Source organism: Nicotiana attenuata, chromosome 2, assembly GCF_001879085.1.
Source record: "Nicotiana attenuata strain UT chromosome 2, NIATTr2, whole genome shotgun sequence".
NCBI classification, from domain to species: Eukaryota; Viridiplantae; Streptophyta; class Magnoliopsida; order Solanales; family Solanaceae; genus Nicotiana; species Nicotiana attenuata.
Window position 1 is genome coordinate 9941109 of NC_031990.1, and position 27993 is coordinate 9969101.

The following is a 27993-nucleotide window of genomic DNA, read 5'->3' on the forward strand; positions in this document are numbered from 1 at the left end:
TGTGGATGACATGCTTATTTTAGTTCTAGCCTTGATTTGGTACATAAACCAAAATTTTCTTGTCTTCTAATTTTGAAATGAAAGACATGGGAGAAGCTAGTGTTATTTTAGGCATGAAAATTATAAGAGATAGCAATAGTTTGATGTTGACTCAAGAACATTATGTTGAAAGAATTCTTAAAAAATTTGATAATTTTGATGTGGTACCTGTAAGCACTCCTTATGATGCTAGTAGTCAATTAAAAAAGAATAAGGGAGATGCTGTAGATCAAAATAAATATGCTCAAGTTATTGGTAGTCTAATGCATTTGATGAATTTTACTAGACCTGATATTGCATATGTTGTGTGTAGATTGAGTAGATATACTCAAAACCCGAGTCATGATCATTGGAATGCATTAGTAAGAGTAATAAAATATTTGAGAGGTACCATGAACTATGGTATTAAATATAGTGGATTTCCCACTGTACTAGAAGGATACAGTGATGCTAACTGGATCTCTGATTCGGATGAGACAAAATCCACTAGTGGTTATGTGTTCACCCTCGGTGGGGGTGGCTAGTGGCATGGAAATCAGCTAAACAATAATAATAGCTAGATCTACCATGGAATCTGAGTTTGTGGCATTGGAATTGGTTGGCAATGAGGCCGAGTGGTTAAAGAACCGTTTGGCAAGTATTCCACTAGGAATAAAACCGACACCTTCTGTGTCGATGCATCGTGATTGCCAAGCTGCAATAGCCATTGCTAAAAATAAATCCTTTCATGGGAAGAGTAGACATATCCGATTGAGACATAATGTGATAAAGCAGCTGCTGAGAGATGGAATTATTTTCATAGATTATGTGAAGTCAGAAGTGAATTTGGCCAATCCTCTGACTAAACCTTTGGGAAGAAAATTAATATCTGAAACATCGAGGGGAATGAGACTTTTGCCAATTTGAGTTATATCAACTATGATGGTAACTCAACCTATGTGATTGGAGATCCCATGAAGTAGGTTCATATGGGTAATAACAAGTCATTAGTTGATCAAATGTGCACTATTAAATTATATCCCTTCCTATGGTGTGTGTATATATAGTGCAAAACTGCAAGGAATGGGAGGCTGAGTTATTAAACTCTTAATCTAATCCATAGCCTAATTTTAGGTGGTGTATTGCGCTGCAGAATACACTTGATGAATGGACCTATATGAGTGTGCAGTGGGGTCGCTCCTATGAAGTTTGTGGCAAAATTTCTAGAGCACTCATGAAAACCAGGCGCGTGCATGGCTTATTAGCGCAAAACCGCGATAAACAACAAAGTGTGTGCGGGTATAATGTGATAGATAAGACACTAAACTTACAAAAGAATTCTTGTTTCATAGAAGTTCTAAACTTCACCAATTGTTCTGTAAGTTTAATCTTATTTTATCTAGGTCTGGTTCATAGTCCAAGATACACCAGATTCGACACATTATGCTCATTTTGTGAAAACCCAGCAAAATTTTAGTTCACTATATTTTTTAATATTCTTCTTTGAGATATGTGGGGGATTGATAGAAAAAATAATATTTTTAATATCTCAAAAAGAAATATTCAAATTAATGTCTATGTTCATTCAATACTCTACCATCAAATATTATTTTGGAGAGGAAGGTCCGGGATCTGGACCAAGTAAGGTGCATCAGACGAGGATGGTAGAGTATTGATGGGGGAGTCCCAGATTAAGCAGAGATGGCAGACATACTTCTATGGTCTTCTAAATGAGGAGGAAGACCGGGATATAGCGCTAGGGGACTTGGGGCATTCGGAGAGTCTTCGAGATTTTAGGTATTGCAGGCGCATTAAGGTGGAGGAGGTCGTGGGGGCTTTGTGTAAGATGAGTAGGGGTAGAGCGACCGGGCCAGATGAAATACCGGCTGAGTTTTGGAAGTGTGTGGGTCGAGCAAGATTGGAGTGGCTGACCGGGTTGTTTAATGTAATTTTTAGGACGAAGAGGATGCCGGATGAGTGGAGGTCGAGTATAGTGGTACCGTTGTACAAGAACAAAGGTGATATCCAGTGTTGTAACAATTATAGGGGTATCAAGTTACTTAGCCATACCATGAAAGTCTGGGAGAGGGTGGTGGAGGTGAGGGTGAGGAAGACGACGTCTATTTTCGACAATCAGTTTGGGTTCATGCCAGGTCGCTCCACTACGGAAGCTATCCACCTTATAAGGAGGTTGGTGGAACAGTACAGGGATAAGAAGAAGGATCTGCACATGGTGTTTATTGACTTGGAGAAAGCGTACGACAAGGTTCCTAGGGAGGTGCTCTGGAGATGTCTTGAGGCTAAGGGCGTGCCGGTAGCCTACATAAGAGCGATCAAGGACATGTATGATGGAGCTAAGACTAAGGTTAGGACTGTGGGAGGCGACTCAGACCATTTCCCGGTTGTTATGGGATTACACCAAGGCTCTGCGCTTAGCCCGTTCTTATTTTCCTTGGTGATGGATGCATCGACACACCATATTCAAGGGGATGTGCCATGGTGTATGCTCTTTGCTGATGACATAGTTCTAATTGATGAGACAAGGGCCGGTGTTAACGCGAGATTGGAGGTTTGGAGACAGACCCTCGAGTCTAAGGGTTTCAAATTGAGCAGGTCTAAGACAGAGTACCTGGAGTGCAAGTTTAGCGCTGAGCCGAGGGAAGTAGGCAGGGACGTGAGGCTTGGATCACAGGTCATCCCGAAGAGAGATAGCTTCAAGTACCTTGGGTCGATGATTCAGGGGGACGGAGAGATCGACGAGGACGTCACTCACCGTATAGGGGCGGGCTGGATGAAATGGAGGCTTGCATCTGGGGTTTTGTGTGACAAGAAAGTGCCACTGACACTCAAAGGTAAGTTTTATAGAGCTGTGGTTAGACCGGCCATGTTGTATGGGGCAGAGTGTTGGCCGGTTAAGAACTCACATATCCAGAGGATGAAGGTAGCGGAGATGAGGATGCTGAGGTGGATGTGCGGGCACACTAGGATAGACAAGATTAGGAATGAAGATATTCGGAAGAAGGTGGGTGTGGCCCCTGTGGATGACAAGATGCGGGAAGCAAAGCTCAGATGGTTCGGACACGTGCAGAGGAGAAGCCTTGATGCGCCGGTAAGGAGGTGTGAGCGGTTGGCCGTGGTGGGTACGAGGAGAGGTAGAGGGAGGCCTAAGAAGTATTGGGGAGAGGTGATCAGGCAGGACATGGTACGAATGCGGATTTCCGAGGACATGGCCCTTGATAGGAAGGTCTGGAGGTCAAGCATTAGGGTTGTAGGTTAGGGGGTAGTAGAACTTTTCTTACTTCTTTCCGGGGGTGAGGCGGGGTTGGATTAGGGTTGGCCTTAGATGGCTTGCAGTTTATGTTGAATACACACTATACTTGCTGTTTATCTGAGCCCCGGGCCTGGTTACTGTTATTGCATGTCATCCATCTTTTGATTGTTATGCTTCTGTTACTATTACGATTTCTACTGGAGTTACTACTGAATTGTCTTTTCTTGTTTTTCTTATTTCCATCTTTCTGAGCCGAGGGTCTATCGGAAACAGCCTTTCTGCCCTATTGGGGTAGGGGTAAGGTCTGCGTACACATTACCCTCCCCAGACCCCACTTGGTGGGATTTTACTGGGTAGTTGTTGTTGTTGTTGTTGTTCATTCCTTGATATAATATTAATTGCTCTTTATTATACAAATTACTTTTATTATTTGTAACAGATTGTACAATACAATTTTGAAATAACAAAACTCATTTTGAATATATATATATATATATATATATATATATATATATATATATATATATATATATATATATATATATGTTTGACCTTTTGTAGCCTTAAATGATTTTACGTTTTGTTATTAAAGCCTTAATAGCTTTTTGGACGTTATTCAGTCAATAGTAACTGACTATTTAGTCTTTGTATTGATGTTTCAAAACATATTAATTCTTACGTCTGTTTCATTGTAACAGTTATTTTACTTTGAAAAAGCCATTATTCCAATCAGAGAGTCCATTCCATTTTGGACTATAAATATATAGATGTGTTCTTTGTGTTCAGAAGGTGATAGAGTGAAAAAACAAAGTTAAAACTTTTCTTCTCTTTTCTTTTGTGCTGAGATTTCTTCTCATAAATCTTTGTTGTTTCTACTCTTAGTTATACTAGAAGAGCTTGTTGTATCCTGGGGGATACGCCTAATTTTATTCATCAAGGTGTGGACGAAATATCCTTAATGACAGTGTCTTTAATACGCCTCAAGCTAAACCTTTTGTTTTCCATAATCATTCAATTTTTTCCAACAAGTTACGGGTTGGGAAAAATCGTGAAGCTAAGATAAAACATTATTCGGGCAGGTGATTGAATGCATTAAAGCGTACATAAACAATAATTGAACCGTTAACATCAGCTATTGTCCTTCTTCAACTTTTATATGGATGACATTGCTAATTTCTGTAACTTCTAAGATATAAACTTTACTATTATCTGTTTTGAAGGAGTATTAGAATTTTATGTTTGTGGACAAAATGAGAAAGCAAAATTGAACACGAAAGCATGCCCAATGAATAAAGAAAATTGACACAAGAAATAGGTGACCACAAAACGAGGAAAAAGACAAGAGGGAAAAAGCAATAGAAAGTGCTCGTCGCGTCTCTGGCAGTTGATTTTTGTCCTCAAAAGCCAAATTCCATGGGTTTTTTTTTGTTTTTTGTTTTGTTTTTGACGAATAGATCAAATTGGTGAAAACTAGAAACCCAACTATTATTGGTAGAAACCAAACCGAGTGGTTGAATTATTTTGTTGCTAATGAGAACTTAGTCTATGTTGACTAAGGGTGTTCAAACCTACCAAATCGAAAAATCAAATCAAATCAATTAAAAATTTTCATTATGTTTGATTTGATTTGGTTTGGTATTGAGCAAAATGAACCAAACCAAATTGATATATAAATATATAATTTTTATATATATCTTTAAGACTTTATATAGAATTTTCATTAAAAAAATGACTAAAAATATTTGGTATCCTCTCATAAAATGAAATATTTGATAGAACTATGAAATGCATCCATTTTTATCTATTTTGAATAATGGGTTGTATCATCACTTTCTTATCAAGTGTTATTGAAATGCGTAAATCTCATTGTTCTTCCGTATTCATAGCTCAAAATTTCTTATATCCTTTTCAAATTTGAGATGGTATTTTGATAATTAGAATTAAATAAAACATATCATTATTTAGGTATCATATCAATTTTTATGTTTAATTATTAAATTCGGTTAACCTTGAAAGTGTACATCAACAAAAAATTATTGTTAGACGACTAAGAAATAACTATTGTATGTTATTAAAAAAATTCTCCCATAAAAATATATTATTAGATCAGATGTTTGTTAGTTTTTTTTTCTTCAAATTTTACTAAACATATACGCTCCTATCAAAACTTTATCTATAACTTTAATAAAGTAAGATTGAAGCAATATTTGTGTGATAAAAAAACCGAAAACTCGACAAAATCAAATCAATCCAAATCAATATAATTGATTTAAATTTGTTTTAATTAAAATTGAACCAACTCGGTCGATGTAGACCCCTAATCTTGACAATCCGACCTCATTGAAACTTGTGGACACAAATATTTTTGTGAGATAGATATAGTGAATATTTAAGTGAGATTTAGGCAAGATACTAGCCGTGAAAAAGAAAATTCTCATTGAGAATGTTCTTGTGTCTGTAGGAGATAAAAGATATGCTTTTAACGAAGTAGGCTCTCCCAACTAGTTGCTATTATAGTGCAATACCGCACTAATATCAGTGGCATTACGTTGAAAAAAATCTATAAATTGAGTTTGTAGATTCCTTTTACAGTATTTGCAAGCAAAATTAAAGAGTTTGAACTTGAAATAGAGAATTTATTAAGTTTTAAAATTAGTCTAAGAAGTATTTCTAGTGAAATATTGATTTTCCCTCACAAAATCTCAACAAACAAAAAAGATTCAAGTGGAATTTATGTATAACAACGACTTCACTTTTTTTTCCCCAAAAATTCAACTTTAAATACTTTGTATTTTCAATTTCAGCGTTATGGTTAATTCTATTCAAGGATCTTTACACAAATAGCCCGTATTTACTGTTTACCTTTTTAGCCATATACATTGATTATACGTATATAATACATAAATTATATATATATTATACCTCTATTTTTTATTTAAGCATTAGGTGGACAGCTATTTGGGTTAATTCTTCTTTATATCGTTCACGTTTAAAGGGAGTTTTTCAACAATAGCCTTGGCATCACACACCCAGAAGGCCAGAAGAATAAAATTCCTCCGGTTGTGTTCTGGTCGTATAGTTCTGAGGTTATTTTTGTAAGAATTCCTTAAATAGGAACAAAATTCAAAAAGTGGCGCGGAATGATACTATTTGTGCAAATCTCCAAATTTCTGTGTTAGAAGTAAGCCCAATAGTAGTGAAATAGGCCCATGATTAGAAATAAGTAGTTAAATTTATGACAGTTGATGTGGAATTTTGATGAGCTTTTTCAACTTCGAAATGATTACTTGTAGTTGATCTTGTCGTTTTCCCACTCAGCTGCCAAATTTTGTTGAAACATACTGTAGTCTATGGGAGGGAAGTTGGCGCAGATCAATGACGTAGTGTCATCGCTGTGAAATTTGGATGAGGTTTAAGCTCGTAGCTTGAGTGTGCCTTGTTTTCTGTAAGTTGAATTTCTTAGCAATTCAAAGATGATAGTATATTTTAGTGTAATATGGTTGTGATGCCTCAAATATTTACTTTAGCCATTAATTCAGATAGCTCAGTTTATATATTGGGCACAGAGATGGAGATCACGGACAATCATCGTCCACCTTTTGTTGTGAGATTGTAGGGTTTTTCCCATTTGAACTTTTAGTTAGAAAAAACATTAGTATTTGTTTCTCATTTTTGTTCCTCATCATATAAGCGTTCAATTTCCAAAGGATCAATAATAATTCATCTTACCTCTTTTCCCATTCATCTGTCAAATTTAGTTGAAGCTTGGTATTCTAAGGGATGGGAATTTGATTGAAATTAATGAAAATGTAGTGGCTGATGTGGAATTCAGTTGAGGTTTTAGCTCAAGAGACACAAATGATGATTATCAACTACACCTTGGCAATACCTCAATTACACAAGTGTTCAACTCTCAAAAGATCACTTCTACTCAAGTATTATATTTCAGGAATTTACTGTAAAGCTTCTTTTTTCTTCCCTCTTGGTGAGTTGTAAAGCTAATCTATGAATTAGGTCAGAGTAATTTTCCTAAGAACCATTTGTGCTATTGGCAACAATAATTGAATTTTGAGCTAACCAAAATGATGCTAATAGAAGCCTGGTATGGAACTAGAGCTCCAAGAATATAGCTTGTTTTAGCTGAATAACTTTGTATAAGGCTTGCCTGACTATAGAGAACATAAAAAGAAGAGTTATTCTATGTAATAGGTGTTGAAAGTATAAAGCAGAGATGGAAGATCCAAACATGTTTTCCTATACTGCACATTGGCTAAGGATATGTTGGATTTATGTTTTAGGTTCTTGCTGGTATACCAAGGGTAATGCCCTACACTCTGAAAGATGCATATGTTAGCTGGTGCGGCAGGTCAGGAACCCTTCAGAAAGATATATCATACTACATTGGGCTGCATTCTGTGGACCTAGTGGAGATAAAGGAATCAGAGATGTTAGTTTTTCCCCCTATCCTCTTTGAAATGTTTGATGAATGTATCTTTTTGGTTTTTTCTCAGATATGCACATGATGTGGATGAATATTTGGATTTCAAAACTCCTTAAGTTTTCTTTAGGAGCTTATGGTTTATGTGATCTACGGCAATTTCTGGATGCTTTATCTTGTTAATAAAGTTCTGACTACTTCTTCTAAAATGACCTTTCTTGAGGTTGTGGTGCTCTTGCTACAACGCACGTGGAAAATGAGAACTTTTTTACAATTATTATATTACAAAAAGGACATTAGTTGTTGGGGTAAAGTAAGACTGCCACAGTTATCTTAATGAGGTTGTGTTGTGGAGAATGTGGGCAATTGGGATGAGGGGTTGCTAAGATGAGCTGGATGAGATGGTAGGCTAGCAGCTCGAGTGTAAATGGGGAAAAGCCAGTGCTAGGGATGTTGTTAACGACAACAACAACAACAACCCAGTAAAATCCTATTAGTGGGGTCTGGGGAGGTAGTGTATACGCAGACCTTACCCCTACTCCGAAGAAGTAGAGTTTTCGAAAGACCCTCGGCTCAAGAAAACAAAAATACAAAAGGAGACAATATTAGTATCACCACAGAAATCATAGGAAAAATAGGAACAATATGAAATCCAAAAGAAAGATGCAAAGCAAAAGCGATAGCTAGTAAATAGGTCATGCACGGGAAAGCGAAATAGTAAGACACAACATTGCCACTAGCTATCTTAGACAAAACCCTACCAGACTAGTCTCACAAAAGTACGAAGTAAGGCAAGAATCAACTACCTACTAACCTACAATCCTAAGACTCGACCTCCACATCTTTCTATCAAGTGTCATGTCCTCGGAAATTTGAAGACTCACCATATCCTGCCCGATCACCTCTCTCCAATATTTCTTAGGCCGCCCTCTACCTCTTCTCGCCCCCTCATAACCAGCCGCTCACACCTCCTTACCGGAGCATCTGGGCTTCTCCTCTTAACATGCCCGAACCATCTGAGCCTCGTTTCCCGCATCTTGGCATCAATGGGAGCCACGTGCACCTTCTCCCGAATAACATCATTTCTAATCTTATCCATCCTAGTGTGCCCGCACATTCACCTCAACGTCCTCATTTCTGCTACTTTCATCTTCTCGATATGTAAGTTCTTAACAGGACAACACTCAGCCCCATACGTCATGGCCGATCTAACCACCGCTTTATAAAACTAAACCTTTGAGTAATGGTGGCACTCTCTTGTCACACAGAACTTCAGATGCTAACCTCCACTTCATCCATCCTATCCCAATACGGTGTGTGACATCCTCGTCGATCTCCTCTCCCCCCTGGATAACCAACCCAAGGTACTTGAAGCTGCCTCTACTTGAGATGACCTGTGATTCAAGCCTCACATCCACGCCCACTTCCCCCGGCTCAACGCTGAACTTACACTCCAAGTATTCCGTCTTTGTCCTGCTCAGCTTGAAACCCTTATTTAGACTCAATAGTCTGTCTCCAAACCTCCAGCCTCTCGTTAACACCGGCTCGCGACTCATCAATGATTTCAATTAATAGGATGGATGTAAACTACCTTTATGATGCAGTCTCACTCAAACTATTCATTAGGATATGCGCCTTGTTAATGAAGCTTAACAGAGATTATAGTTATGATTTTTAGCTATTAAGCTCTTGGTGAAATATATATAGGTAATGATCTAACATTTTAAATTGCCAATCACTGTTTCTGAATGTAGTGCTAGAGTTGCCTCAGGGAGGTGCTTGGTCAACTATCTGTTAGCATACTTGCTTAGAGACTTAATTAATATTGGAATGAATAAAGCCGAATGGATATAGAGGATTATATAGACGATGACAACTTACATAAGAGTAAGGGTTAGTTGACTGATCGATCGATTAACCTACTTGCTTATCAGAGAAATGATTAAGGTTTGCCATTATTCCAGAAAACTTAGACGAGCAACTCACTCTGTAGCGTTGTCACAAGCTGGCCGCCTAGAAGAGCTACTCACTCTGTAGCATTGTCACACTAGCTAAGCATGCTGTCCTCCTGCTGGTTGGGCAAATTGAAGTTATCTTCTCATCTTCCTTCAACTTTTTTGGAGCCTGGACTAGTTGGGCTTGTTCATAGTAAAATTTAGGAAACAGATTAATGGTAAAACCAATATGAGCCATAAACCAAAGAAATCATCAGATAATGTAGTTTTTACTCTTTTTGGGTATTCAAAACAACAGACAAACAATAGCAAGGGGTTTACAACATGTTTTGGTTACCCAATAATACTCTTTGCTCTACTTTATTGCCTTGTTGCTCTCTACAGTTGTGCTCATACAATCAAAATATTCTGCAAACAAACTCAACTGAACTTGATCATAACTTAGCATATTTCTTGAGATTGACAGCAGCATCTTTGGCATTTTCAGGTACAGGCATGTTGGTCTTAAGGGTGACTCTTGATGATGCTATCAAAGTCTTGTTTTCCTCATTGTTTGGATCAATCTTCCAAAGACAAACTTCCCAAACATGAATAGTTTTGCCAATGTTGACTGGTGTAGCCTCAGCAAAAACAAGGTCACCAATTTGAGCACTCTTGAGATGGTGTATGCTGAGATGAATTCCAGCTACTCGCGAAAAACCAGAAGCCATATGAGCTCCCATACTTGCCAAAGCCTCAGATATCATAGCTGAAACTCCACCGTGCAACACCTTGAACGGCTGGCAACACTTTTCTGTCACAGGTAGACGGCCAGTGAGTTTGTGGGGTGTGATTTCTAGGAACTCAAAGCCAATCTCATAAAGTGGAATATCTAAAGCTCGAGCCTTTACTCCTGATGGTGGCGGTTCCATATTTGCTGTTATCCTGAAATGAGCTCTTGGTCTTGGAGGTTGACCTTGGGCTGAAAGGTTTGTCTCACGTTCCTAGCTTTAGCAGAAACACCAGTCCAAATTGGAATGAACCTTTTTGTCACACTATGGTTCTTTCAGTTATGGGGTAAGAGATATCCATATCTCAACAAGGTCAAATTTTGATAAATAGAAAAGGGAGTTTCTTTTTTGGATTCAGATATTCTGAAATGGTAAATCTGATGATCTGTTTATGGAAATCAAGAATCTTGATGAAAGTGGCAGAGAAGAATAGATTGAAGATGAAGATGGCGATTGGAGTTTGGACTTTGGGATAACTATGAGGAAGAAGAAAGGATAAATGGTAAAGTGCGTGGTAGGTGGAAAACACTAAAGCACCTTGATTGGTATATTAATGTAGGGTTAAACTTAATGGTCGGCACTTAATTGGCTGGTGGTTTGTTCCTTCTTATCGAATTTGGAATTAGATGCGATATGTATGTTAGTATGCCAGTAAATACAGTAAAAGCAAGAGAATGAAACAAATTATTTACGGTATCCATTAATTGATGATGGAGCATCAAACTCCAAATTCGGTTTAGCCCATCTCTTGTTTTCTTCGCAATTAGATTGCAACAAGGAAAGAATTACAATTTGAATCACAGTATCATGAGTTCGGATTTATTGTTTTTTAATCACTACAAGCCTAGTTATCTACAGTATTGCTTATACAATCAAAGATGCTGCAAACAAACTCAATTAAACCTAATCATAACTTAGCATATTTCTTGAGATTGACAGCAGCATCTTTAGCATTTTCAGGTACAGACATGTTGGCCTTAAGGGTGACTCTTGATGATGCTATCAAAGTCTTGTTTTCTTCATTGTTTGGATCAATCTTCCAAATACAAACTTCCCAAACATGAATAGTTTTGCCAATATTGACAGGTGCAGCCTCAGCAAAAACAAGGTCACCAATATGAGCACTCTTGAGATGGTGAATACTGAGATGAACTCCAGCCACTCGTCCAAAACCGGATGCCATATGAGCTCCCATACTTGCCAGAGACTCAGCTATTAGTGCTGAAACTCCACCGTGCAACACCTTGAAGGGCTGGCAACACTTTTCTGTCACAGGTAGACGACCAGTGATTTTGTGGGGTGTAATTTCTACAAACTCAAACCCAACCCCGTGAAGTGGAACATCTAAAATACGAGCCTTTACCCCTGATGGTGGTGGGGGTTCCATATTTTCTTTTATCTTTTTGTCTCTTCAATTCTTGAAATGAGCTCTTGGTTTTGGAAGTTGACGTCAGGCCAAAAGGTTTAACTCCCGTTCCTGGCTTTGGTAAAAACTCTTTGGGAATTATGGTAGTAAGACATCCATATATATATCTGAACGAGATCAATTTTTGATAAGTCGAAAAGGGAGTTCCTTTCTTGGATTCATATGTTCTGAAATGGTAAATCTGATCTTTTTGTGGAAATCAAGAATCGTAATGAAAGTGGCAGAGAAAAGATGAAGATAATGATTGTAGTTTGGTTTGGTGTGTGGATAGAAAAAGAATAAAAAGGTCGTGGTAGGTGGAAAACGTTTTAAGTACGTTGCTTGGTATTATAATGCAGAGGTAATATTAATGGTGGGCACTTATTTAGCTGATATGTCCCTTTCAAATTTCACACTAGGGATATAGGTACTATATTTAGTAGTATAAGTTTTGGATCCCAGAAATCTTATCGAATTTGGGATTGGATGGTATTACATAGTAGTAAGTATTATACGTTTTCTCCCCTTTTTTAGTAATAAAATAAAGTAAAAGCAGAAGAGTGAAACAAAATATTTTCGGTATTAATAACTCATCATTCAGAAGAGAAATAAATTACCTTTCTTTCATGGGGTAATAATTAAATTATTGACATTGTATATATAGGAGAGTAATAGATCACTAGCAGAGATTAGGTGGACAGTTTTTTTTACCCAAAAAAGGAGAAAAAAGTGGACAGTTAAAATTTTTGGGACAAGTGGGGTGTTTATGTATTATCCGTTCTTTCATCCTGCTTACCTGGTAGGTATGAGAATATCAATGATATTCTAATTTATTGTTTACTCTATTTATTATTAAAAAGAAGGGAAATTAGAAACAGATAATAATACAATTTGTGTGTGTGAATGTGTGTTTGAATTTTAAAGTTTAATTATTGTAATCCTCGTCATTTATAACCTAGAAATGAAACTAGGTAGCCTGTTATTTAGAAATTAGTCAATGCGTTTTGAATTACAGTTTTTCAATTTAAATTTTTAGGACAAAAATATTCTGATTTGTCCTGAAATTAAGATTTTTAGTTTAAAAGTTCAGGATATTATAATTACTGTCTAATATTAAATAGTATTTCTAAGAATGGTTATCCGTGCACTTACCCCATTTATAATATTAATGATAGTAACAACTAGGGGTGGCAAAATGGTTAAAAGAAAATAGTTAACCATCCATATTATCCACTAAAAAATGGGTTGGATAATGGACTTTTTAAAAACGGGTCAAATATGGATAAGAACCATATTATCCATTTAGAAAATGGATAACCAATGGGTCTAACTTTTATATTTGTAAAGCCTCAAATTGGGAGTTACTCAAGTTAGGGAGACTAAGAATTCTCTCAAAAGTGATCATATGCAAGAAGTTATGGATAATATAGTTACCCATATTATCCGCCGGCTAACCCATTTTTTATCCGTATTAAATATATATGGGTCGGGTCGGAAAATTTATCCATTTTCATTACCCGTTTTCGACCCGAACCATATCCAACCAGACTCGACCCAGCCCGTTGGCCACTCCCAGTTGTCACACCTCCTTTTTACACACCTACCCCGAAGGATAACTGTATAAGGGAGTTTTTTCGTTTAAAGTGACATTATTCGAAATGGGATTATTTATTTATTTTTAGAGTCGCCACTTGGGATAGGATTGGCTTTTGGTATCCCAAGTCACCGGTTTACTTAAATCCCGAATCGAGGAAAATTGTCGACTTCCCAATTGGAGTCTGCGAACCAGAAATTCTGAATAAGGAATTCTGTTGACCCGAGGGAAGGTGTTAGGCACCCCCGGATCCCGTGGTTCTAGCACGGTCGCTTAAATTATTATAATTGGCTAAAATCTGATTTTAATACATGTTTTTGACTTATGTGCTTTTTAACTTTAAAGCTCTTTTATTATTCTTTTTAAAGAGAATTGCAACGTCGTGAAAACGCGTCTCGAACCACGTCACATAAATGCACCCGCGGTTTTTGACACATTTCGACTTCGTTGGGATTTGTATTTGGGTCACATAAATGTGCACCCGAGTTTAGGAAGGTAAAATTATTAAAAAGCGCGCCTAAAGCGACTAACGTATTATTAACTTTGCGGAGGGCCGTGAAATTCGCTAACGGCACGCCCCAAGTTCTAAGTATGTTTAATTAAGCATTTAATGAGGGCCCCACAATTTGTATATTTTTGTTTCGCGAGTCTCGTCTCACTTTTATTATTTAAAGGCCAACCTAAAGCAAACTAAGATTTTTTATTTATTTTTTTGGCTCTAAAAGGGCCTAATTAATGCACATTTATAAATTCGAGCCTCGAATTCAAGTCCGAAGTCAAACAAAAGGGGGGGGGACCCTCTTAATTTGAACCCACCACCTAAATCGAAACCCAAATTTATATTTGCAAATTAGTCCCCATATTCCTATATACTCTTTAAAAGGTTTTTGACTTGGAACAAATTTGGGGCCTTAAAGGTTTGGCCCAGATCTGTAGCAAAGAGTATGGCCGGTCATTGGGCTTCAGTGAGGCCCAGTTGAGAATTTTCATAGCCCAAAAATCTGGTTGGCTATTTGGGCAATTAAGTAGGCAGTAGGTTCATTTTCACAGCCCAATGGTCAAGAGCTCGGCGTGGGCAATTCTGAGGATTTGCAGGTTTCCCTTTTTGATTTTTACTTTCAGCTTACTTGTATAGCACTCAAACTCATCCAAAACAAATATGTGAGCAACATAACCAAAGTCAATTAGCAGTAAGATTTTCGAACTTCTACTTTTTAAACCTTAAAATTCTCAACGGATTGAATTTGCCGTGAGATTAAGAACATGTGAACACCTAATCCTATAATAACGAAAGCATACCAATACCAATGTTATCTATTCACAATCATTCACAATCATTTTATGCTATCTATTCACAATACCAATACCAGTACCAATGCTATCTATTCACAATAGCAATGAGATTCCTATCAGTACCAATTCCTTAATTCTAACAGAGTTTAATAGTTCCCTTGTCCTAGATTAACTAAACACAAATACACATGCTATCATAAAAGTCCGATAGTCCAATTATACAAACTGAGATTCAGGTAACGTTCAACTACTAAACAAAACTGAAATTAAACTATAGATACATAATAATGAAAATAGAGGCAGATTCAAGTGCGCAATGCTTCTTCATTTGACTTCACAATCATTTCATGTACATTGAATGAAACTCTACATCATTAGAGCGAGTAGTGTACACGGAAACAGCAAATACGAAGGGAAAAGGAGAGATCAGCTAGCAGTAGTGAACAGAGGTTGAACAACAGCCCAAAACGAATTCAGCAGTCTAGGAATAGTTCAAAATCAAACCAAAACTAGGAAATGAACCACCAGCAAATCGAATAGACCCAAATGAGCTTGAAATGACCCAAATCTACTTGATATAACCCGAATACACTCGACAAACAACCCAGGGATGCCCAGAACACTTCAGCAACCCAATATTGGACTAAATGTTATAAATCAACTACTGAAAATCGAAACTAATCTAAGGAATAGTATTTTGGGATTTTTTGAAAGTTTCTTTTTTTTTTGGTGTTTTCTGCAGGATTTTAGATCTAAAAATGAGGGTTTCTATAGCTGTATCACTTCAGATCTGAACCTCTTTAATTTTGAGATTCAAATTTGAAATTTGGACTTGAAGAAGGGGATTTGGAGGGAGCATTTAAGAGCTGGAATATTTTGGGGAATTTTCAGACTTCTAAACTTGTTAATCAAGGCACTAGGGTTGCCTTTTATAGGCAAAGAAAGAGGGCAGAATGTTATGGAAGTATTTACCCATTTTCCCCCTTTTTATTTTCAGAAATTGGTTTTTAAACCCTAATTTTATGGCTTGTTGCCCAAGTTACTGCATTAAAAATGCAGAAACTTACACTAAGGCCCCCTTCTAGAAGGCCCTAGGGTGTTCTTCTACCTATGGAATACCTATACTACCCTTGTTTTTGTTTTGAAATTACTGGCCCTTAACAAACCAGCCCATTGGATGCCTAAACTACCCTTGGTTGTCCCTAGAATTACTAACCCACCCGAACTCCTTTACCTTAGTTAAGATTTAACTATAGTTGAACCTAGTGAGTCTAAATCAGCTATATCCAAATCCTAAGACTAATTAAATTGAAAAATGAATACTGAATTGAAGAACAATCAAAAACTAAACTAATTAAACTAACAAAATGTTAATTCAATCGAACAAAATCAACCACTGCTCAAAACAGACTTGAACCTAAAATTTAATAGGAAACAAAATCAAATTGCAAAGTTAATACTCCTGCATACTACACTACTTATCAGAATTGCCAAACACCTAACTAAACTAAAATAAAATCTAACTACACTACAATTTGAATCCATCAAAACAAAATATCAAAATTACTGCAACTCAGAAACAATTTAACAATTAAACTTAGATTGAAACGGAACTAAATATACTAACATCAAAGTTACTGAAATTTAACGATCAAAAACAGAACAAAAATCAAAATTAACTAACATGAAACAATTACTGAAATTCAAGCAAAGCAAACAAGAACATAAAAAAAAAAAAAAAAAGAGTTGAAAAACTCACTGATTTCGGCTTCTTTGGGCAGACCTTGAGTTTGATGAATTTCTTTGACATTTTGGATCATAACCGCCTTTAATCATGTGTTTTCATAAGAAAACACATGATTAAGGGCTATTATAGACCAAAATCAAAAGAAATCCCAAAATTATGGAATTAGGGTTTCTGGCCATTTTTGATTTGAAATTCGAGGGCTTCGGTGGTGATTTGAGGGAAACAGGTCATGGATTTGTGAAGAGGGAGACGAGGAGGTTATGTGGTGAAAATTTGGGGCCATTTGGATAAACTAAGATTTTGGCCGGATTTTAGATTTAATATTCGAGAAGATTGGCTAGGAATTGAGGGATGGCATTTGGGGATTTGGAAAGGGGAGGGTACGGGGATTCAATGGTGTAATTTTTGGGAAATTTGGAGCATCGCCGCCAGCGGAGGCGATTTCCGGCCGGCGGCGGATGGCGGTGGATGGTGGAGACATGGTGGGGTGACGGTGGATGGCGGTAGTGTTACAGGGGCTGGGGACGGTACGAGGAAGAGGAAAATGTTTTAGGGTTTGAACTGTTTTTTCGGACAGTTTTATCTAAAATTGAGGAGGCCTACGGTCCGTTGGATGGTGGAAAATGGACGGACAGGATCAATTGGCTACAATACGACGTAGTTTCGTTATAGGGATGACCGGACCGGGTAAGGGGTGCGGATTTGGGCCATTTGGACGGGTTTTGGTGATTTTTGGTTTGGGCTGCGTGAAATTGGCCCAAACATTTTGCCAACTCTTGCTTTTTATTTCAATTTCTTTTATTTGTTTTCTTCTTTTCTTTTTGTACTTTATTTATTTATTTTTTCTGCATTTTCTAATTTTATTAAATGTAAGATTAAAAACTAAAGACCCAAATTAGATCTAAAATCATACTAATTAATTTCCAACATTAACTAATTCCTAATTTAAAGAAAACTTAAGACAAATTTTAATTAAAAGTAGAAATGCAAGGACCATTTTGGTATTTTCTTTTATTTTGTAATATTAAAATGTACACTATTCTTGTATTTTTTTTTTTTGAATTATATCAATCAAAGATGCATAGAAAAATGCAAACAAGACACAAAATCATGCAATTAATTCCTAATAATTCAAATAATAAAGGAAAATCCTAATTCTAAGAAATTTTATAGGAAAAATTTAAGCGTGCCAAAAATCATGTGCTCACACCAGTAACAACTAACAACCTTGGCCCACTCTTACTTTAGACTTGGGTAGGTGACAAATTTTCCAGCCACTCTACCTACTCAGTAATTGCGACTTGTCACCATATGTACTAAAATCCCTAACTTCTATAGTATGATCTATTTTCTCATACACGTTTGTAAATTAATGTAATGAGATATAATATCTGCTCGAGCTACTCTTATAAAAATAAACAAATTAAATGACTGTAAAAAAAAAAAGGAACTATTTATTTAAAAAGAAAAGTAGAATAAGTTTTAATTTAGGCAATTCCAAATGAAAGCTAGGACATTTTATTCAGGATCGAAGGAGAATTGGAGGATCATTGAGAAAGCGATTCGTTGACACTGCGTGTGTATACTCTCCACAAGTCTAAGATTTTCCAAAAATTTTCTTAACGAGAGGTAGACCAGCAAATGAAGAGAAGGAGAAACAAGACGAAAACAAACATTTAATTTGCTGAAATTGAAGTTGAAATCTTTAGGTACAATTTCCTATTTCAGTACCACATGTTTAAATTCTTATATTAAAAGATAAGTATAGAGAACGTAAAAGTAAAAAAATTTAAGATATTGTTATAAATAGAATCCTATTTATGGTGAATGTCCATATTTAGAGAGATTCTAGGGTTTATTACTTGGTGGCTAAGTCACCATCTCCCTATAAATAGAGGTATCTATTCCATTGTAATTCATCCAAATTCAATAAGAATTTTCTCTCTCTCTTTCTCTGCAATATTGCTCTTGTTCTTTTATTATTTTATAACACGTTATCAGCACGAGACTCTACCGTCTCAAGAAGCTCTTTGAGAAGATTAAGGTAATTTTTCTCCTCTTTGTAATTATGACTGACATTATGAAAAGAAAGTTCGTTGCCCTTGAAATTTCGGGCAAGAACTATATGACATAGGTGTTGGATGCTGAAATCCATTTAGATGCAATGGGTCTTGGAGACGCCATTAAAGACAGAAATAAAGCATCCACCCAAGACTGTGCTAAGGCCTTGATTTTCTTGCGCCATCACCTTGATGAAGGATTGAAAATTGAATATCTCACAGTCAAAGATCCACTTATTTTGTGGAATGGCTTAAAAGAAAGATATGACAACTTAAAGTTGGTCACTCTTCCACAAGCACGATATGATTGGGCTTATCTGAGGCTCCAAGACTTTAAGTCTGTTTCTGAATATAATTCTGCGATGTTCAGAATTACTTCTAAATTGAAACTCTGTGGAGATACTATCAGTGATTATGATATGCTTGAAAAAACGTTTACAACGCTTCATGCCTCCAATATGGTTCTGCAACAACAGTACAGAGAGAAAGGTTTCAAGAAATACTCTGAGCTGATTTCTCTTCTCCTTGTGGCTGAGCGAAACAATGACTTGCTCATGAGAAATCACGAAAATTGACCCACTGGGTCTACACCATTGCCTGAAGTGGATGAGGTGCATTCCCATTATGCTAAGTGTGGAAAAGGCCGTGACTCTATTCGTAGTCGTGATCGTGGTCATGGTCGTGGCCGTAGACAAGGAAGAAATTTTCCTGGTGTTAATCATCCCCCAAAGAGAAATAACCACCAAAAGTGGAAAGGGAAAGATGAGAAGCCAAAAGCAAATGGTTCAGAAACCGAATGCTATCGTTGCGGCGGAAAAGGGCATTGGGCAAATATTTGTCGTGTACCAAGACATTTGGTTGAGCTTTATCAAGCATCTCTAAAGAATAAAGGCCCTGAAGCCAATTTTGTCTCTGACAATGATTTTGACATCACCCACTTGGATGTGGCAGACTTTTTTGAGCGCCCTGATGAAAAAATAGACCACTTGATCGGTGATGGATCTATGGTTAAATATGATTGAGTAGTTTAATTTTTATTTATCAATTATTCTTAGTAGCTAGTGAATAAACATCATGTAACCATAGTTCTTTACATGAGTAGTAGCCATTAGTATTATTTATTTTATGAAATGGTATCTGTTCGTTTTGATTAAATAATTCAATAATTACTATTTCGTCGTAATGCAATGCTTATTTTTGTATTTTAAATTGGATATAACTGAAGAGGATTTCTTCCATTTTGTGAAACAACGTGCTAACTCCATTTCAGAGCTTCTGCTATTTTCATTAACGTAATGTGATAGGCAATTAGTTGATTTCATTGTCCGTCTCTTTCTGTATGATTTAGCAAAATTATATTACAGTTGCTTGATTGAGATGTTCTAACATTTTGGATGACAGAATAGTGTAAGGGTAGAACACGTGCAATATATAATAATTCCCTTTACAAAATATGTAAACATGTACGTATAGTGTTCTTATAATCGTATTATTTTTACCTACGTAATTATTTGTATCATAATTAGAGTTTGCTTGAAGTTACATTAAAAGCCAATATCGAGCTATTGATTTGACTTTGTTCTGAAAATACTAATGTTTGTTCGTATATTTCTTTTGTGTGTCAAATAATGGGAAGCAAATATGAATATCTCACAAAGCAAACTTGGATCAAAGTTCAATTATAAAAATATTTGTTTAATTGATTCATGTACGACACATACAATATTCAAAGAGAAGAAATATTTTTCTCATTTAACTATGTGTAAGGCAGATGTTACTACAATTTCTGGTAGTAGTAAATTATTTGAAGGCTCTGGAAGAGCTACTATAACTCTGCCTAAGGGAATAATACTTATCATAGAGAATGCAATGTTCTCCTCCAAGTCCAAGAGAAACTTGTTGAGTTTTAAAGATATCCGCAGAAATGGATATCATATTGAGACAATAGATGAGAATAATCTTGAATATCTCATTATTACCAAAAATGTCTCTGGCCAGAAAAGGGCTATTGAGAAGTTCCCATCTTTGTCTTGTGGCCTGTATTGGACAAGAATTAGTGCAATTAAGGCACATTCTATTGTAAACCAAAAGGTTACCGATTCCAATACTTTTGTACTTTGGCATGATCGATTGGGACACCCTGGATCAATTATGATGAGACGAATTATAGAAAACTCAAATGGGCATCCATTAAAGAATTTAAAGATTCTTTTAAATGATATTTTCTTGCACTTCTTGTTATCAAGGCAAGTTAATTATTAGACAATCACCAACAAAGGTTGGAATTGAGTCCCCTGCGTTTTTGGAACGTATACAAGGGGATATTTGTGGACCTATTCACCCACCTAGTGGGTCGTTTAGATATTTCATGGTCTTAATAGATGCATCTTCTAGATGGTCTCATGTGTGCCTATTGTCATCACGCAACCTCGCGTTTGCAAAATTAATGGCACAAATAATCCGATTACGGGCGCAATTCCCCGATAATCCAATTAAGTCTATTAGACTTGATAATGCTGCTGAGTTTTCATCCCAAGCATTTAATGATTATTGCTTATCAATTGGGATAAAAGTGGAACATCCTGTAGCTCATGTTCACACTCAAAATGGTCTTGCAGAGTCTTTAATTAAACGCCTGCAATTGATAGAAAGCCCGTTACTCATGAAAACGAGGCTGCCCACTTCTGTTTGGGGTCACGCCATTTTGCATGCAGCAATGCTAGTTCGTCTCAGACCGACAAATTATCATAAATATTCCCCGTTGCAATTAGTTTTGGGTCATGAACCAAATATATCCCATTTAAGAATTTTTGGATGCGCAGTATATGTGCATGTAGCACCGCCATATCGCACCAAAATGGGTCCGCAAAGAAGGTTAGGAATATATGTTGGGTTTGAATCGCCCTCCATTATTCGCTACCTCGAACCATTGACGGGGGATTTGTTTACTGCACGATTTGCAGACTGTCGATTCGATGAGACACTTTTCCCAAAATTAGGGGGAGAAGTTGGTGAAACCAAACGGAAAATTTTGTGGAAAAATCCATCATTATCTCATCTTGTTCCACGTGCCTCTATTTGTGAAAAAGAGGTGTAAAAGATTATTCATTTGCAGAGAATAGCAAATCAAATGCCAGATGTATTTATGGATATGAAAAGGATAAAAAATATCACATATCCCTGCGGAGAATGTTCCAATCCGTATTGATGTCCCTATTGGACAATCTTTTAGTGTCATAGCTAATGAGTCAAAAGCACGCCTGAAACATGGCAGACCATTAGGTTCCAAAGATCGAAATCCTAGAAAAAGGAAAATAAATGATCAAAATGACACTACGAAAGAATCTCATGAAGAAATCCACGGTTTAATAAATTCTGAGATTCATGAGGAATCCACTGAGCCCGAGACTCAAGAAAATAAGGAACTATCAATAAATCCAATCGATATTGAGACAAATTTGAATCAAGTGGATATATTGGTGGATTATGTCTTTGCATATAATGTTGCATCTAGCATTATGCAAGAAAGTGAGGATCTTGAACCTCAGTCTGTTGGAGAATGTCGACAAACACGTGATTGGCCAAAATGGCAAAAAGCAATCCAATCAGAGTTGAACTCACTTGCAAAACGTGAAGTTTTCGGGCCTGTAGTCCAAACACCTAATGGTGTTAAGCCTTTTGGCTATAAATGGGTCTTTGTACGCAAGAGAAATGAGAAAAACGAGGTACAAAGATATAAGGCACGCCTTGTTGCACAAGGATTTTCACAAAGGCCCGGTGTCGATTATGAAGAGACATATTCACCCGTTATGGATGCTATAACGTTCCGTTATCTCATTACTTTTGCTGTCAATGAAAAGCTTAACATGCATTTAATGGATGTGGTTACCGCCTACCTTTATGGCTCACTTGATAATGAGATATACATGAAAATTCCCGAGGGATTCAAAATGCCTAACGCAAATAATTCAAAGTCCCGGGAAATGTTTTCAATCAAATTGCAAAGATCTTTGTACGGTCTAAAGCAATCAGGACGAATGTGGTATAATCGTCTTAGTGAGTATTTATTAAAAGAAGGCTATATAAATGATGTCATTTGCCCATGTGTTTTTATAAAGAAAACAACATCGGAATTTGTTGTACTTGCCGTATATGTTGATGACATAAACCTTATTGGAACTCCTATAGAACTCCAAAAGGCAATTGATTATCTAAAGAAGGAATTCGAGATGAAAGATCTCGGAAATACAAAATTATGTCTTGGTTTGCAAATTGAACATTTGGCAAGCGGAATTTTTGTTCATCAATCTACCTACATAGAAAAGGTATTGAAACGGTTTTACATGGATGGAGCCCATCCATTAAGTACTCCGATGGTTGTTCGATCACTTGATGTGAACAAGGATCCATTCCGACCCCAAGAAAAGAATGAAGAGTTACTTGGTCCTGAAGTACCATATCTTAGTGCAATTGGTGCACTAATGTATCTTGCCAATACTACAAGGCCTGACATAACTTTTTCAGTTAATGTCTTAGCAAGATATAGCTCTGCTCCCACAAGGAGACATTGGAATGGAATCAAACAATATTGCGGTATCTAAAAGGGACTACCGATATGGGCTTATTTTATGGCAACAATTGCAGTCCCGATCTTGTTGGTTATCCTGATGTTGGGTATTTATCTGACCCACACAAGGCTCGGTCTCAAACAGGTTATGTATTTACCTGTGGAGGCACTGCCATATCTTGGCGATCGACTAAGCAATCAATTGTGGCTACTTCATCTAATCATGCTGAGATAATTGCTATTCATGAAGCAAGTCGAGAATGTGTGTGGTTGAGGTCTATAATACATCTTATTCGAGACAAATGTGGTTTGAAATGTGACAAACTACCCACAATTTTGTATGAAGATAATGCAGCATGCATAGCTCAATTGAAGGGAGGATTCATAAAAGGAGATAGGACAAAGCACATTTCACCAAAGATATTTTTCACACATGATCTTCAAAAGAATGGTGATATTAATGTGCAACAGATTCGTTCAAGTGATAATATGGCTGATTTGTTCACAAAATCTCTACCAACGTCAACCTTCAAGAAGCTAGTGTACAAGATCGGGATGCGAAGGCTCAAGGATGTGAATTGACGCTCTCATCAGGGGGAGTTAATGCGCGTTGCACTCTTTTTCCCTTACAAGGTTTTGTCCCACTGGGTTTTCCTTGCAAGGTTTTTAACGAGGCAACCAATAGGCGCATTTCTAAACATGTGTACTCTTTTTCCTTTTCTAGAATTTTTTTTTCCCATTGGGTTTTCTTTTAGTTAAGGTTTTAACGAGGCACATTATCCGTTGAATAGACATTCAGGGGGGGTGTTATAAATAGAATCCTATTTATGGTGAATGTCCATATTTAGAGAGATTCTAGGGTTTATTACTTGGTGACTAAGTCACCATCTCCCTATAAATAGAGGGTTCTATTCCATTGTAATTCATCCTAAATTCAATAAGAATTTCATCTCTCTCTTTCTCTGCAATATTGCTCTTGTTCTTTTATTAATTTATAACAGATATCTAAATGATTCTCTTAATAGATCGAATTATGGAACTAAACATAAGTATATACATTAATTCAGTTTTAACATTATATATGCTTGCATGGGAAGATTTGAAAGAAAATGGAAGGAAAGGAGACAAATAATTCTACATTAATTCATTTTTCGTTCTTTTAACGTAAACGTACAGAAACAAAGAAAAGTTTCTTCCTTTTATATGGTGTCCAAAACAAGACAAATAACAACATTGGCACACAACAAATGAGTCGCCTAAATTTACGAATCAACAATTATTTCCCCCTATTTCCTGCATCGATATTCCTAGTTATTTTTCTACGTTTTGATTTAGTCCATCCTCTTCCTAACTCACGTTCCTCCTCTCTGTTTTTCCTTCTAACTTCATTTTCTACATTAAAACTTCCATTAATGTTCCTATCTCCTATTTGATTAGAGAATTATAAAATAAGAAAAAACTGAGAAAAATGATTCCACAACAATGGACGCCGCCTTGTAACAAACAATGCACCAATAAATTCTCTGCTCTCACCCAAATTCCTTGTAATTTACTCTCTCCCTTTTTCTTGGAACCCCCACCCCCCACCCCAACAAAAAAAGTTGTTTTTATTTTGGAATGATATTTGGAAGACTTTGTTTATGGATATGGGAATTTTGTTGTTTCATGTAAAGATCTCATTTTTGTGTTAATATTTCCTATTGGAAATGGCTAGCTAGTTATTCAAGAAAAGAAATGAACAATAACGATTATGAAACTCATTTCTTTCTTGAGCTTATTTTGGCTAATCATTTGGTGTGTTTTGTGCATCGGACTGCTCTTAGACTACATCAGGCAGAAGAAAGTGCGGCGAAGATTTTCAACATACTATCTCATTAGTAGTTTCCTCTTTTTAGTAGTTTATTTCTTGGAATTAATGCATATTTAGCTTGAAACCACAACTCAAAATTTATGATGTGCAAATTTTTATAGGGAGAGTTTTTTGCAAAAAGGCGTGCGATGCTGATGGAGATACATGGGAGGAGTGTAAGTTCCAACCTTCTATTTTATGATGTGTAAATTATTCTCTAACAAAGCCAGCTTAAGTGAAGGCTGAAGACATATGGCCAATTGAACAAGCAATTAAGAATTCATAACTCAAATTTTCCAGAATGTCCATAATATGTTGCTTCCCTTTGTGATCAGTGTCGAAGCCAGGAATTTACTCAAGGTGTTCAAATTTGAAAGAAGTGAAAAAATTCTCCAAGAAAAAGTATTTAATATATGTTATATACCTCTAAAATTTAATATTCTCTATATACGCAGTGTAATTTTCCGACGCCCTTTGTAACGTATAGCTTCACCCATGTTTGTGATTGAACGAAAAGCATCTCCTCGATCGAGATGTTTATTTGAAGGATAAGTAATGGTTATAAGATGTCTTTTGTTGAATTTTGCAACCTCATGTGATTCTTCTCTATTGAATTAAGGTAGAATAGAAAATGAAAAATTATATGCAGGTTTGGAAGAATGTGAGGAGATGTGCTATAAGGGTCCAGTTCTGAAAGATCAACAATGGAGTGCTTATATTGATCGTGCCCCTGGTTCTGCTACCCAATCTGAGGTTTCCTCCATCTCTTCGGTTTATCATCTCAAATTTATTGTCCCTCTTATAGCCTGTTTGGCCAAGCTGCAAAAATCAGCTTATTTTGAAAAGTGTTTTTTTTCAAAAGCGCTTTTCTCAAAAGTACTTTTGGTGAGAAGCAGTTTGTGTTTGGCTAATTAGTTTGAAAAGCACTTCTGAGCAGCAATTAGTGTTTGGCCAAGCTTTAAAAAACTGCTTCTAAGTGTATTTTTCTCAAAAGTACTTCTCAAAAAAGTGCTTTTGGAGAGAAGCTACTTTTTTCTTCTTCTCCAAAACTGCTTCTGCTTCTCCTCAAAAGCACTTTTTTCCTTCCAAAAGCTTGGCCAAACACCTCAATTTTTGGCCAAAAGTGCTTTTGGCTAAAAAAAAAAGCACTTTTAGCCAAAAAAGCTTGGCCAAACATGCTATTAGACTTATTGTCAACATTTTTTTTCACTTCCTTGTGTGTACGACTTCAATAGAACTTTGTCCCTGTAGCAGGAGGGATGATAATGCTGAAAAAATTATCTAACAAAGGGAAAATAGTGACTGAAATTAAATGGCCAAATACATATACAGCCCATTCAATTTGGTACCATATTTTGGCACTCTATCTCTACCTTGTTCCATTTTGGCCCTCCAATTCTATTTTATATGTTTCATTTTGGCACTCCAGCTCTATTTCATATGTTCCATTTTAACACAAAAGCTGAAACCAGTGCAAAAAATATAGCGCGTGTGTATACACAAATCTGAGGTGTAATAAATATCCAATTAAATGTTGCCACCTGGTTTTTTCATCCATGACAAACGGGTCAATACTAAAATACCCGAACCGGATCGTATTTTTTCATCCACTGTTGCCCCGTCTTCATTCTCTAAGTTCCAAAGTTTTCATCTGCCGATTTCATACCTGGCTCGTTTAGATGAAATAAACTCAGAAAAATACGGCCGGGTTCATGTATTTTAGTATTGACCCGTTTGACATGGATGAAAAAACAGGTGGCAACATTTAATTGGATATTTATTACGCCTCAGATTTGTGTGTACACACGCGCTTATATTTTTGCATTGGTTTCAGCTTTTGTGTTAAAGTGGAACATAACAAATAGAGTTGGAAGACCAAAATGGAACATATAAAATAGAGTTGGAGGGCCAAAATGGAACAAGGTAGAGATAGAGTGCCAAAATGAAAAATGGTGCCAAGTTGACTGGGTTGTATATGTATTTGGCCAAATTAAATTGTAAAGAAGAAATTCCTAAGTGTTTTTACATCTTTACTATGTTGGCAATTGTCTGATATATATTGGCATTTGGAGTACAATTATCAAGTAAACATACATTTTGCATTTACTGTGCGTTCCTAGCTGCACATATATGTTATATACTCTTGTTATATGAATGCAGGATTGCCATCGTGCTTGTGTAGCTGGCTGTGGTTTCAAGGTCAGTACTTTGTCGGAAAATTTTATTTTGTGTCTCATACAACTTACACTAGTTGTATGAGGCAACTTTTTGTCTCACAGTTTTGTGGACCCAGAATTCTGTGGATCCAGCAATGTAAAATTGGGGTCCACATTTTTGTGAGACAAAAAGGAGCCTCATACAACTAGTGTCAGTTGTATGAGACACAAAATAAAACTTCTCTACTTTGTCTTATTTAAACCACTTGACAATTGTTGGTCCCTTTCTACTATTGCTTGCACAAAATTTCTCAACAAACATGGGATTAATTAGTAGAAATTTCTTCTAATTAATAGACTGCTTGTCATCTACATTTCTATGTTTCATTTTATTTGACTATTTACTGTTTATTATGCAGTTTGATATCCCATCTGAGAAAGTAAATAAAATACAATCAAGCAGATCATCCAAGCCTCTTGTAGAAGAGGAACCAACTGATAAGCACAAGACCACTGCCTGAAGCCAGTTGAACTATATATGGCATATATATTCTGGACATTCACATAAATCATAATGAAGATAATTTTGACATTTTCTACAATTGATTGTGCAATAGGCAAGAATAGCATATATAATAGTATATTCTAAGGATTACTACTTTAGTTCAAAGATTTGTTTTAAGGCAGATCACATGGGGTGAAAGTTGAGTTTATATACTTGGTTTAAAAGCACATGGAGGAAGTTTTTGTACAATTTTGAAACAAACAAGCAATCAAAAGATTATATCAATTGAAACAATTAGAAAGATTAATATGCTACTTATTTGAAAGTAATGCATTTTACTTGTACATATAAATATAAGTGTTGGT

General features: G+C 36.3%; 3 protein-coding genes across 3 annotated transcripts; 1 reads left to right on the forward strand and 2 right to left on the reverse strand.

Moving 5' to 3' along the window:
• Positions 9920–11032, reverse strand: LOC109244111 (1,4-dihydroxy-2-naphthoyl-CoA thioesterase 1-like). Its single transcript, XM_019411151.1, has one exon. It carries the CDS (start codon positions 10591–10593, stop codon positions 10117–10119), a length of 477 nt encoding a protein of 158 aa, XP_019266696.1. The 5' UTR covers positions 10594–11032; the 3' UTR covers positions 9920–10116.
• On the reverse strand, positions 11128–12181 carry LOC109244104 (1,4-dihydroxy-2-naphthoyl-CoA thioesterase 1-like). The gene has a single exon (XM_019411141.1). It carries the CDS (start codon positions 11837–11839, stop codon positions 11360–11362), a length of 480 nt encoding a protein of 159 aa, XP_019266686.1. The 5' UTR covers positions 11840–12181; the 3' UTR covers positions 11128–11359.
• Positions 24442–27942, forward strand: LOC109222713. Its single transcript, XM_019387033.1, has 5 exons — positions 24442–24662; positions 25090–25143; positions 25617–25720; positions 27128–27166; positions 27543–27942. Exons 1-5 carry the CDS (start codon positions 24587–24589, stop codon positions 27642–27644), a joined length of 375 nt encoding a protein of 124 aa, XP_019242578.1. The 5' UTR covers positions 24442–24586; the 3' UTR covers positions 27645–27942.